The following is a 13698-nucleotide window of genomic DNA, read 5'->3' on the forward strand; positions in this document are numbered from 1 at the left end:
ATTTTATATTTGGCAGGATCTCCCCCAGCACTTGATGAAAGGGATGGCCTCAGAGGACAAATTCTTTTTGTTAATGAATGTGAGAATAAAATCTAAGTCAAAGTAGTAAAATCTATACCATCAATTCAGCCAGTCTTGTAATATCAAGGTTGTGACATGAATCTTAGAGGATAGATGGGCAGGAAGCAACGAGCTCATTTGTTCATTGCTGCAAATTATATAATACATAATAATAATTATTGGAACCAGCATCACAAAATTAGGTAAACATCATAAGTCGTCTCCAAAAGAATACGATAAACAAAATGAAATTTGAGTGATGTACTTAAAGAGTTTGGAGAGACATTCTTGAAGACTTATAAAGATCTCCCAATTGCCAGACACGTCACTCATTTCTGATGGTTATCTTCACACCATGATTTAATTACATTTTGAACTTTCACTGCCATTTAATGACAAAGATAATGTTTTTATAACTTCAAGTGAGCTATTACATTGATGGAATTTTCAACAACTATACTTCCTACCTAACAGTGAATCAATCCCTCTAACAAATCTACATTGCAGTCTGAACCAAGTTTGCTCCTTAACAGTATTTCAAATCTGTGCATGTCATGTATTTTGTACCTCATGAAATAGGGGTGTTTATCACATTTGTTTAACCACAAAAAGGAATTTTTCCTGAGTAACATATCTAAAAGTTTCAGAGAAGGAGAGTTTCAGATATGTATTATTCAGGGGCTCAGATATTTCTTACAATGACCTCAGGTTCATTTTCTGCTGCTTTAGGTTCTATTTTCTCTGTTTGCTTTATTTGAGGGTATATGTAACTGCCAGCAGGACCCAACGTACTTTTTTTTTATTAGCTTCTGATCTCATGGAAAAAATAGAACCTCTCTTCCAGAGCAGTCTAAGGAAAAGATCTGAGATTGAGCCTCATTTGCTATGACTGAACTAGATCAGGTCATAAATCCACTCCTGAAAACTGTCACTCTGGTCAAGGAGGGGTTGTTCTGATTGATTCTACTTGGGTTAATTTCAGTTGGCCACATGAACACAGAATGATCCCCAAGGAAAATCAAGATGGTTTTGTTATCAGAAGATGAAGCAATGGATATGGGTCAGAAAAGCTGCACCAGGACTTCAGGGTAGATTACTTTGTGGTTAAACTATAGATCCTCTAACTCACTGTATATCTTCTGAGGTGCTGTACCTTATTTTAGATTTTTATTTTTGTATTATTTTCAGGAACCCTCATATTATAGGCTTCAAAAATTCACAAATCCTGAAATATACTCTGCTAAGACTAACTCTATCAGAGTTCTAGATCATAAACACCACTTCACTTAGGACTCAGGACAGAATTATTCCCACTGATGTCTCCACAGTAATCATTGGAAATAAAAATCCAACCATATTAGTAGCACTGAAACTTGGGGATATGGGATATTCAAGTGGAGAGTTTGTATAAGGAGCTGAATATTTGCATCCAAAACACAGGGGAGAGAATTAGAGAGAATCATTTGTGAGCCATCCATACATGGATGAGATATAAGACCATGATATAGTATTAAATCACCAAAGGAGCATGTACAGATAGAGGAATCCAGGGACAGATACCTGGATCACTGCAGTGACAAAAAATCAGGGAGAAAAAGAATAACTACAAAAGAAGACCAAAGAGGATTAAAGAGTGAGTCTGAGGAACACCAAGGAAATGCAGTATCTTAGAAATGAAGAAAGAAACTTTTACAGAGGAGGACAAATGGGTGGTGAGAGGTTGTGCTTGTCAGCTTTTTTTGTGACTGTGACCAAAAGACCTGACAAGAACAACTTAGAGGTGGAAAAGTTTATTTTGGGCTCACAGTTTCAGGGGTTCAGTTCAGGGTCAGCTGACTCCATGGCTCTGTTCCCAAGGTAAGGCATACCATCATGGGAGAGGAGCCTGATAGCCAGGAACGAGGGAAGAAGTGAGAAGTCTAAGACAAAATAAATCACACCCCCTGTGACCTACCTCCTTCAGCCACACACCCCACCTGTCTACAGTTACCACTCAGCAAACCATTCAAATTATTAATCCAACAAATGGATTAATCCACTGATGATGCCACAGTTTGGTATTAAATCACCAAATTCTCTTCATTGCCTAGAAGTTAAATATCTCAATGTTGCAGTACTGGGGACTGTTTCCAAAACATGAGCTTGGGGGTGGGGCATATTTCTATATCCAGACCATAATAGAGGTGAAATAAGATAAGGACTGATGTGATCCTTGGATTTGGCCATGTTTACATTATTGTAAACTTCAATTAAGAGTAGTTTCAGTGGAGACATGGGGCTACAAGTCTAACTGGAATAGGGTTGTGAGACAATAAGAGAGGAATTAAAGACTGTTTGAAGGCCTCCTTTTGTTAGAGTGTGATATAAAGAAGACACATATTAGAACAGTATTTGAAGCATGAATTGGAGTCAAGAGAAGTTGTTTTTAAAAACATTAAGATTGGGGATATATTAATATCTCTTTAGCTAAGTAGAATAATTTTATGGAGAGAGATATTAAAGAGTGGAAGAGAGCATAATCCAAGTAAAGGCCGAGTATATTAGATACTAAGTGGGTTTAATTGCTATAAATGGGTAGATGTGTTGGCAGGGGTTGGTGAACTTCCTTTCTCTGTGCTTTTATTTTTTCAGTGAAAAATACATCAAAATTTTAAGTTTAAAGAATGGATAGGACAGGTGAAATTATAGGTTTGAGAAGGAAAGGTTAAAAATAGTCACTTAGAAATTTGAGAGAAAACCAGAGATATATCAAAATATTGTTAAAAAACATTAAATATTCACTGAAGCTTTGAGATTAAAAATATTGAGTGAGTGACATCAACCTGTATGTATTTTTCTCCTGGTTCATTCACTGTTGGTTGGGAAAAAGTGGAGAGTTGAATATAAACTGGTCTGTGATTTCAGTGAATGAGGACGATGAAGTGAGAAAGGAACAAGGGAGTTGAGGGAATATATATCATAGGAATATATATTTCAGTTATCATAGGAATTTAACTGATTAGGGAGGAAAGAAAGAATATGCAGTTTGGTGAGGGAAAGTAAAATGTGAGAGGACCTGTGAACTGGAAATCCTTGAGAAATCATGGGTAGGGTGAGGGAACAAAATAAAGAGCATTGAAAAGACAGGAGGCTATAATCAACAACAGTGGGATGCATGAAAATGAGGTTATAGATAAGTTTATTTTCTGATGCCTAGATCTAGGATCTGATCATGAGGATAAATATCTCAGGAGGGATTTCAAGACAAGATTACTAGAAGAGAGGCTAGGGTGTTGAAAGATCCATCTATGCAAACATTAAAATCACTAAAAAATAAGAGGGGAGTATAACTGAGAGAGTAATAGTATCTATCAACTAAAATTTAAAAATGAGAAAGATATGCCATTCCATCTCTATGATAATCATCCTCTCATTGTCTACTGGGTATATCCTCATCTACATTTCTTCAATTAGCACCCCTAATCTGAAAACCCAAAACATGAAATGCTCCAAAACCTGAAACATTTTGAGCACTGACAACACATTTCAAGTGTAAAGTTCCATGCCTGATCTCATGTGATGGGTCACAGTCAAAATGGGTACAAAGACACAGATAGGAGGAATAATTTCTATCATGCTGTTACCTAGGAAGGTGATTGTAGTTAGCAATATTGTATTATATAAATAAAAATAGTTTAAAGAGTGGATTTTTAATGCTTTTATCACAAAAAACTATAATTGTTTGAGATGATGGATAATCTAAACATCTTGAGATGATCATTACACAATGCATATCATTATCATTATAACCCACATATATATACAATTATTATCTGTCAATTAAAAATAACTTAAAAACACAGGTGTACTAATAATATTAATGTATTAAATTACCTTCAGGGTGTGTGTGTATGTGTATATGAATTTAGTAAGTTTCATGGTAAGACATGGATCCCACCCCAATATTTCTTATTATATATGTACACATATTCCAAAATCTGAGCCTATCTGAAATCTGAAACAACTCTGGTCCCAAGCATTTTGGATAATGAATATTCACCTATACTCAATTTATAAGCTACTAACCATGAACAAATACCATCTTTCTTTCACAATATCTAATGTTTGCATTGACAGATGTTCTTATCACTGCCCTACAGGCTACACTTAAAACAGATAACAGTTAGAATGACAATCAGATAAGACTCATTGTAACATTTATTTTCTATTTTCGTCCCTTCTTCAAATCTTTGATTCTATATAAAAAATTCATTCTTACTGCAAACTAGTATTTCTTCAATTAAATCCATTAAATCGTTATATTATATTGAAGTCTAATTTATATTTCACCCTCAAGTATTCTATTAAAAACCTTAGAACATTAACTGGCAATATTAACTGGAAATATGAAAAAATGATTAAATGCTAGACAGAATGATAAACTGTAGAAAAAAATTTAATATGGATTATTCCAGCTGTACTACTCAGTGATATATTAATTTCAGAAAATAGTGTTCTCTTGTGAAATTCACAATTATAATTAAATTTCTATAAGTTTATTTTTGCCCACAGATTTGAGCTCTAGTACTTCATAGGCATATTGAAGATATTCATGTATAAATTAATATTGGAATTATAGTATCTTCCTGTCATCTTAGGTTTATAAGATATCTGGCTACAGTACAGATACACAGCATTGTTCTGACTACAGTATTACCTGGAGCTAAGAGAAAGCCAACACTTCCCTTGAGCATTTGAAAAACCCATAAATAACATCGTCATATATATCTTCGCATTATAATTTCTACCCTTCCCTATACAGGCCCTTTGTTCTGTTCTCAATTTGAAACCTCTGATGCCTAATGATAATTCTAAAAGGTACCCTGGGGATGTTTTGCCATTGTCAATATTTACAAGCAGATATTACAGTAACATCCAATGTTTGTCAAATTGTGTTTCATGATTACCAAAGTGCAGAACTTTCCGAATCATTCAAATTGTGATGTAGCTTCTTTCATGAGCTTCACAGCAATATATTGAGTGCATGTATTTTACAGTAATTTTTCAACTGAAATAGTTCATTTAGTTTTTTTCTTTGGATTTAGCTGTGAATACATGAAGGCTGAGATAGAGACTTATTAGAAGAGCAAATATATGTCTACTGCCATGCATTCTTTCATTTAGGAACAGTTAAAATCTTCATAAATCCTCTCATACCCTAGGAAAAGCATATTTCGATAAGAAGTAACCTAGTTACTCATGAATATAGATTACATATAACAGAATTACTCCAAAGGTTTTCCATATACTCCTAGGCTCACTTGAATCCTGGGAAAAATGTTGGGTTAAAGCTGATAATTCTATTTTATTTTATTTTATTTTTTTAAATTTTTTATTGTTGGTTGTTCAAAACATTACATGGTTCTTGATATTATATACTCAAGAAATTTGAATAATCTGAGGCATATGTTTTGTTTTGTTTTTTGGTACTGTGGATTAATCTCTGGGGTAGTTTGCTACTAAGCTACATCCCTACTCTCTTTCACTTTTTATTTTAAGACAGGTCTTGCTAAGGTGTCCAGGCTGGCCTTGAACTTGTGATCATCCTGCCTCAGCCTCTCAAGTCACTGGGATTATGCATGCACCCAGGTGTGAAATTTTTTTCATATGTTATCTACATATAATAAAATATTTCCTTCATTAGAATTTTTCTCAAGATGTATATTTAGAATCGCCAAGTACAAATGTTCCAAATTAAATAGTATGGAAGACAGAGCAGGGTTGGATTAGTCAAAAAATTTACATTGACAATAGATCTTTAGAATATTTTCAATTTCCAAATATATCCAAGCTGTCTTATTAACAACAGAAGGTTCACCAGGTTTCTCTGACTGAGAGAAAAATAACTTAGAGCATCAGCTTCCGAAAGCAGAACCACTTTTTTTCAGAGCAACAAAAAGATCATCCTAGACAGAAGAGCCCATCATCTAAGAATCTCAGAAGCATGAGATTCATAGTTTATTTTTGCAAAAGTATAGCATAAATAAGACTTAATACAAAGACTTACAAGGATATTACAAAATTCCAAGGTTAGAACTATCCATAAATCAGGTCACTTACCAGATATCTCCTCTAGGCACTGCTTAGCAGTCTTACTATACAAGGAGTCCATCTTTGTAGGACTGGTACAGGAATCAGCAGATGGTGAAGAGGTACCTTCATTTTCTGAATGTGCTCTGAAATTAACCAAGACAGAAACAAACAGCAACTGTAGTCACAGTGACTCATCAAAGTGGAAGTTCTCCAGCACACAAGAAGAAATCAATTTATTATAAGTTTCCATCAAGGTAAGACAGACTAGCTTATGGTGAGATATTCCAGGGCTGTTTATCTGTATGAGAATTTTTCAACTTTTCACATACAACTAAACCAGGAATGAGGTGTTATATCAGCTTTTCTAAATTTGAAAGGTTGTAACCAACCACCAAGAGTTAATTACATTTATCAGGTAAAATACTTGGAAAGAGACGATTTTTTGTCTATTTTGTAGAAAATCAGGCCACATTATGTTTTATGAGAATAATAAAAGCATTGAAACAACACCTAAACTTTTTTCCCCAAGAAAATCCTACAACATATATCCCCAAATACAAAGGATGAATAAAAATGAAGAATTCATTGTGGCTACAAATATTATAAGGACTCAATTTCCAAAGATTTCAGAAGATTTAAAGTAAATCAGAAAAAAAATTTCTCATTCTTAGATCTTCTATTAGGTGTTTTCTATCTACATGCACCTGCATAGTGTGTGTTTATGTGTGTGGCTAACTTGTAAAGGTAGGTCTGATCAAATGGAAAGTACTCTACAGAGGGACAGCAGAACTTCTGATATTCTAAACTTACTTCTTGCAACCTTTTCCTGTTAAATGCAGGCAAACGTTCTAAGAAACTCTTCTTGATGTAGCTTCAAAAATCTACATATATTTGATCTCAACCACCACATCTTTAAAAAATTCAGAGCGTGAACTTCTAAGACACAGAAAGAGGCAAGGCAACACAGCACTGCAAGCTGCATGATGTGCTTTATAGACATCTGCTTACTCACAGTATTACTTCTAGCACAAGGTCTGGACCATGACAAGTTATTGCTGAATATTTATAACTTTAAAGATTTATAGAAATACTTTTATGTGAAAAAGTATCTTCTTAATAAATTTTAATAAATATGTTGCTTTTATTCTAAATCTTGGTTTTGAGGGGGAAAAACTCACAAATTGTAATCATTGATATCAGAAATAGTTCATATTTAACTGACAGATGAAGAACCTGAAATTTTCATGAAGTCTTAAGACATCATAGAAAACAAAATACTATATGGATGCATAGATATATCTGAGATGATACATAAAAGAATGACAGACCAAGAATTCCTATACACAGCTGTGCCTTGACCTCCAATAATTTCTGGCAGACTATTCATATTTATTTGGATTTAAAACTGAATATAATAAGTATAACAAATTTAAGTCAGAAGTTACAATATTCAAGCAACAGGACATACCATTAAGGCCAGCAAAGATCTCAGTGTTGTTAAACTCAACAAATATTTTTAGTCTTTTCCTTTCTTGATATCTTGTAGTATTTCAAGAAGCAGACAACTTGGCTCTTCAAGAAACTATCCTACCTTGACTTCTATGCCAGCATCCTTCACTTTGTTTCCCATTCTCTCTGGAGACTACATTTTTCCTTATTTACTTTCCCTTAGTGCTCTCTGAACTTACACTTTTCCAGTATTTTATACACTTGTAATATGAAATTAATATAATTGGCTACTGTTTATCTCTCAAATTAAGTTTTTCTTTGCTATGTTTAAGCTTTCCATTGCACTTGAAAGTCTAGTCCCATGTCTAAGATAGAAGTAGCTCTCAACAAATATTGATAAATGAGTGAATAAACCATATCAGTAGTGACAGTAAAACAGTATCATTGGAGGATGAAGAATAGAGAAGGAAAAGTTGCACAATGGTGTGTGCATGTGGGTTTAAAACTTGGCCCTATCCACTCTTGGTGGGGTTGTAAATTTGCACAACTATGGAAGTAAGTATGGGGGTTCCTCTGAAGACTAGGCATGAAATCACCACATGACCCAGCTATACTACTCCTCATATTTATCCTAAAGGATTAAAGTTATCCTCTATAGTGATATAGGCATACCCATAATTATAGCAGCACAATTCGCAATAGCCAAACTATGGACCAGGATAAGTGTCCAATGAACAATAAATGGATAAAGAAAACGGGATATATATACACAATGAGTTTTATTCCACCATAAAGAAAACTGAAATTATGTCTTTTGCAGGAAAATGAATGGAGCTTGAGAATATTGTATTAAGTGAAGTAAGCCAAATCCAGAGGTCAAGAGTCATATTTTTTTTATTCATATATGTGGAAGGTGGAGAGGAAAAACGTAAAGAAAGTTTGGGGAGTGTGTCTCATGAAAATAAAAGGGGAGATGAGTAGTACAGAGGAAAGGGACCAAGAAGTGGAAGGAGGGGAGGAAAAGGAGGAGTGCTGGGAAGTAATATTGATGAAGCTATACTGTTATATTGAATACAGGTACAAGGATGCAGCACAGACCCCACTATTATGTATGACTATAATGCACTAATAAAAAATGTGGAAAAAAACCAAGCTTGATGCCATCACTAAAGAGTTATTAATTCATATGATCTTGGCAAGTTACTTAGCTGCTCTGAGCTTTAGTTTGTTCACCTATAGAAATAGAGAAGTGCAAAGTCTTGAAAAATAATTGTGAAGTCAAATGTTATTATTATTAAGGGTCTAAAAAGTAACTGTCTTGAGGCATGTGGGGTTCTGGTCAATACCAAAACCAGGACCATATCTGGCTCTGAATAAAGAGAAAAAGTCCTCTGAGGTTTCTAAGGGTTTTTATTACTTGTTGAAGAAGTTTAAATGGAGAGTAAGTAGTGAGACTAGGGTCCCCAAGGAAAGCTGACAGGCTGCCTGCCAAGAAGTGTCACAAAGGCACCATGCCTTGGTGAGCTGGCTGTGAGCCAGCACTGGCCTATTGTCCAGCAGACTGCATATTCATGGATTCATCTCTCAGCGGCTGAGTTATATTAAATAGCTCCCTGAGATGGCTGTCTATAGCTCAGTTCTAATTGGTCCTATGACAGCTGCTGGTCCTAGGAGTTAGAATGCTTGTGGTCATGTGAGTTATAAAGATTCCCAGTATCTTCTTCTAGAATAATCTGTAAAGGAAGAAAGAATATTCAGAATGTGTTTTGGTAGTAGAAATTTTGCTTTACTCAAAACAGGTCTTAAATGGCATTCTTCAGGAGCTAAATTGTGGTTTATCATCCTTAATGTTTGAGATTTATTTATTCAGTTTCATTGGCTAAGACCCCATACCCATTAAGACACTCTTCTATAATGTGTTCATACTTCTGACTGCTCAGCATTGATGTGAAAGCCTTTCATTTTTCTAATGTGGCAGTACTTTTTGTCTCTGGTTGATTCACTCCTTACTGCTTTCTAGTCACAAGATAATCTTATTGTCAAGTTCTTTGGTTCATTTGGTTCATTTCCCATGGTAGTCCCCACATGAGTTATCTACATTACCAATGGAAACAGATTAGTCTTTGAAAGGAATAAAGAGAAGTTAAACTTAGAAGTCATAATTGGTTTATATTCACATGCAAGTGGGACCAGATATCTGGCCTATGCACATTACAGCCCTCCATTCCCGAAGTTATTTCCAATTCATAGTTTGATTAAGTAGAATTATATTTTAAATTCAGTCTATATATGGGCAGGCAGTACTAAGTGTGAAACATTTAACTTTTATTCAAATGACCAAAAAAGTTTACCTAAACCTCTGAAGAATCCTCAAGTATCACTTATTTTTATAACTGCCTCATAACAATAAAATATTTATTTGGGTTTATTTATGAAACAGTGTATAAAGACTTCAGAATCTGAAGCTATATTTTGATGTCAGAGCAACTATTACATTAGCATCATTCAGTATTCTCACATTGATATTTTCCTTATATTAAATGAAAAAATCAAAAATAAGTACTATGATAGTTAGCAGATGTTGTCCTATGTAGACTATCTTGACATGGTTGTCGTGCTATATAGGTACCTAATAAAACTATAAGATACACCATTGCATAAGTAATGTTTAATTTACTTAGAGGTTTAATAAGCTAGGCCCTTAGTACTAGAGGAGATTACTAAGAGCTGTAGTAATTAACAATCAACATTTCACCAATGATTAACCTAAAAGCTATGACCTGCTTTTGTGCACCTCTGGAAGATGCTTAACCCAGACTTGAACCAAGCTGACTATAAATTAAGATCTATTAAGCAGTAACCTATAGTTTTACACCATCTAAATACTCTGGGCACTGAGTATTTTCCTGTATTTGAGGTTTCCTTGGCACACAGACAGCTCAGTCACTAAGTCAATAACAGACAATACTGAATGTAACAAAGTCCATTGGTCTACCCTAAATTTTATTATTTACTTACTGGACATTTAAACAAACTTGATAATAAATCCTAGATACTATCAAATTTCTAATTTCATAAATATGGGTGTTTACATATAGATTTATATTAAAAATATGTAAATAATTATGTAAATGTGTTTGCATATATATTTAAATATATTGCTTAGTTTTTACTGCTTAGAAAGGTGCAGTGAGATTTTGATTTTATTTTTCATTTATTTGTTGTTTTAATATTTTTTTAAGATGTCGATAGATCTTTATTTTTTTATTTATAAGCAGTGCTGAGGATCAAACCCAGTGCCTCACACATGCTAGCAAGAGCTTTACCACTGAGCTACAACCTCAGCCGTGAGATTTTAGTTTTAAATACTACTCTCCACAGAAAGAAATCAGGGCTCCTTAAAAGCTGAAGTCAAGTTGTGGAAAGTACAAGATGAGTTTAGAACACTCTGAGCCATTAAAAAAAATAAAAAATAAATAAAGGAATTCTCAAAGAGTGGTAGAGAGAGTTTGTCAAGCCAGTTTGAAGGGCTTCCAGTATCAAGACTTTTTGAGGAGTACTGGAGATTGAACACAGGGACACTTAATGAATGAGCCACATCTCCAGCCCTTTTAATTTTTTATGTTGACATAGAATATCACTAAATTACTTAGGGTCCCACTAAGTTAATGAGGTTGGCTTTGAACTTGCAATTCTCCTGCATGCTGTTGGGATTACAGGTGTGTGCCACCATGCTCAGATCAATTCGGGAATATTTAAGCATCAAAATAGGCTATGATAGCAATGGATTATAACCCAGGGAATATAGCAGGAATCCATTAGTCCTCACAATTCAGGTAGATAGGTAGGTGGGTAAGTAGATCGATTGATAGACAGATACTGGACAAGACAGAAATCTGTTTAAATAGATTGTGAAGGAGGAAGAATAATGGAGGGAATATTGGAATTCCAGAATAACTTGTCATTCATCAGAATAAATTATTAATTCAGCCTAGAAATCTCAGTGCATGCTAAAACATGGATGAATGTAGATTAAGAAATAGAATTTTTACACATGGTCTCAAAATATCTTCCTACAAAAATGTTTATTAAAAACAAGGAGGATAAAGTAATTTTAAATCAGAAAGTGGCAGGGAATGTTATCTTAATTAAGCCATCAAATTAAATACCACAAAAATGAAAAATATTGGAGATAATATGAGACCATGAGAGGATATAATGGGAATACCACAGCATCATTTCTGTGACATTCCTGACAGATGTATGTATATATGAAGGACAAGCATGAGGAAAATTACGAAAAAAAAAAACAAATTAAGAAATGTACAAAGCCGAGCACAGTGGCACACACATGAAATCCCATGGCTCGGGAGGCTGAGACAGAAGGCTCCAGAGTTCAAAGCCAGCTTCAGCACTAAAAAGACAGAAAGCAGGGCACTAAGCAACTCAGGGAGACACTATTTCTAAATAAAATACAAAGAAAGGCTGGGGATGTGGCTCAGTGTTGGAGTGCCCCTGAATTCAATCCCCAGTTTAAAAAAAAAAAAAAAAAGAAGAAGAAGAAACAAAACACACAAAATGTCTGGCCTCTAAAAATATCACTGTCATAAAAGTCAGGAACAACTGAAAAAGTATGAAAACTGGTCACAACCCTATTCTAAATTACTAAAGGTGATATTTTGGGGACAATTGGTAAAACATGATAAAGGTTTTCGGGTGCTCTGATCTGCAGTGTATATAGGAATTGTTTGCAATATTACTGCAAATTTTCTGCAAATAAAAATTGTTTCAAAGATCTGGCTGTGAATCTCAGTGACCAAGTACACAAGAAAACCCCTCTGTTGAGAAAATGCCAACTCATAGCTGTATTCTACAAAACACCACCCTTTCTAGCAGTGTCCCTGTATTTCATCTTAAAAATAGTGCTCTGTGAGGGGTTTAAGGTGTTCCCAGATGCACAGAAATATATCAAAGCTAGCAAAAGACAAGCTTGCAAGGCAAGAATTCAATAAGCTTTAGTTTGTGCTGATGACCAATTATGCCCAGTTCACATAAAACCACAATTGCAGTATAATCTGTAATAGTAGCTGCAGGGCTTACAAAGCTTTATCTGAATGATGGTTATACACTCCACATTTCAATCTTTGTAAACTCACAGCTCTTCCTACTCAATCTACTTTTCAACAAATAAGCCAAACTTCAAACATTGTGAGTAAGCATTTTCAAAACTAATATTTCGCATTCTTTGCCTTTTAGAACATAGCATAGTTAAATGTCAATTTCCCAAGGTACATCCTAGGCAAAATGTAGACACTCACAAAAACTTGTTACAACCAAAATCTCTTTTGAGAATCCATGGTGCTGCTGCATAAGACATACCATCATATCAAAAGAAGAAAACTCTCTAATTTAGATTTCCTTGACCTAAATAAAGTATGTACAGAGGGTTTCAGTTTATATTTAATTAAAGGATTTACAAAGCATAGTGATTTTTGCCACAAAAATAGTGTCTTGCCTTATTTAAGGGATAGGCATCTTTTTCTTCTGAGAACTGCTCATGTCCCCGATGAGATTCTCTTTGTCTCTAGATATTTGCTTTATGTCTGACACATTTCTTATTGGCATTAATAAATGGTCAAGAAAATGAAAAAAAGGATGTCCACCTCAAAATCACAAGTTATAAATCTGGTTAAAAATTATTTTAAAATTTTACTAACAGTTACTAAAAAGACAAGTGTAGGAAAAACACACAGGCCTTGCTTTTTTTTTTCCCCCTGAATTAAGCAATTATTACTTCATAGGTCCTTGAAAATATGGGGAACATAGCTATTTCTATATTCAACTGTAATGAATGCAAGAACAATAGAACAGAAATGAAATATGGGAGAGGAGAGGCATGTTTTGAAAAGTTGAAAGAGATTAAAATTTAGAGATTAATAATTTTTGAACCACAGACAAGGAAAACAAGTTTGAAGAAGAAAACATAAAGGAAGAACAATAATGTCAATCAATCAGCAAATAAATTGAGGAAAAATTTTAAAAAATAGTCTTGCTAATCTTTGTCTTTCTTTACTTCTGATATTGGGATCTTTAATTCACGTTAACAGAACTTCCTTT

General features: G+C 34.2%; 1 protein-coding gene across 8 annotated transcripts in view; it reads right to left on the minus strand.

Annotated features, from left to right (window-relative positions):
* Positions 1-13698, minus strand: part of Nav3 (neuron navigator 3) — an 802778-nt gene that overhangs the window by 166620 nt on the left and 622460 nt on the right. For all 8 annotated transcript variants that reach the window (XM_046465096.2, XM_058585776.1, XM_046465095.2 and 5 more), the window contains one exon: positions 6160-6275. In XM_046465096.2, coding sequence (XP_046321052.1) covers positions 6160-6275 — 116 coding nt within the window. The remainder of the gene's footprint in view (positions 1-6159; positions 6276-13698) is intronic.

This window comes from Marmota monax, unplaced genomic scaffold (genome assembly GCF_021218885.2).
Source record: "Marmota monax isolate L192 unplaced genomic scaffold, Marmota_monax_Labrador192_F-V1.1 WCK01_AAM20220418_F8-fsc00146, whole genome shotgun sequence".
In the NCBI taxonomy this organism is placed as follows: domain Eukaryota; kingdom Metazoa; phylum Chordata; class Mammalia; order Rodentia; family Sciuridae; genus Marmota; species Marmota monax.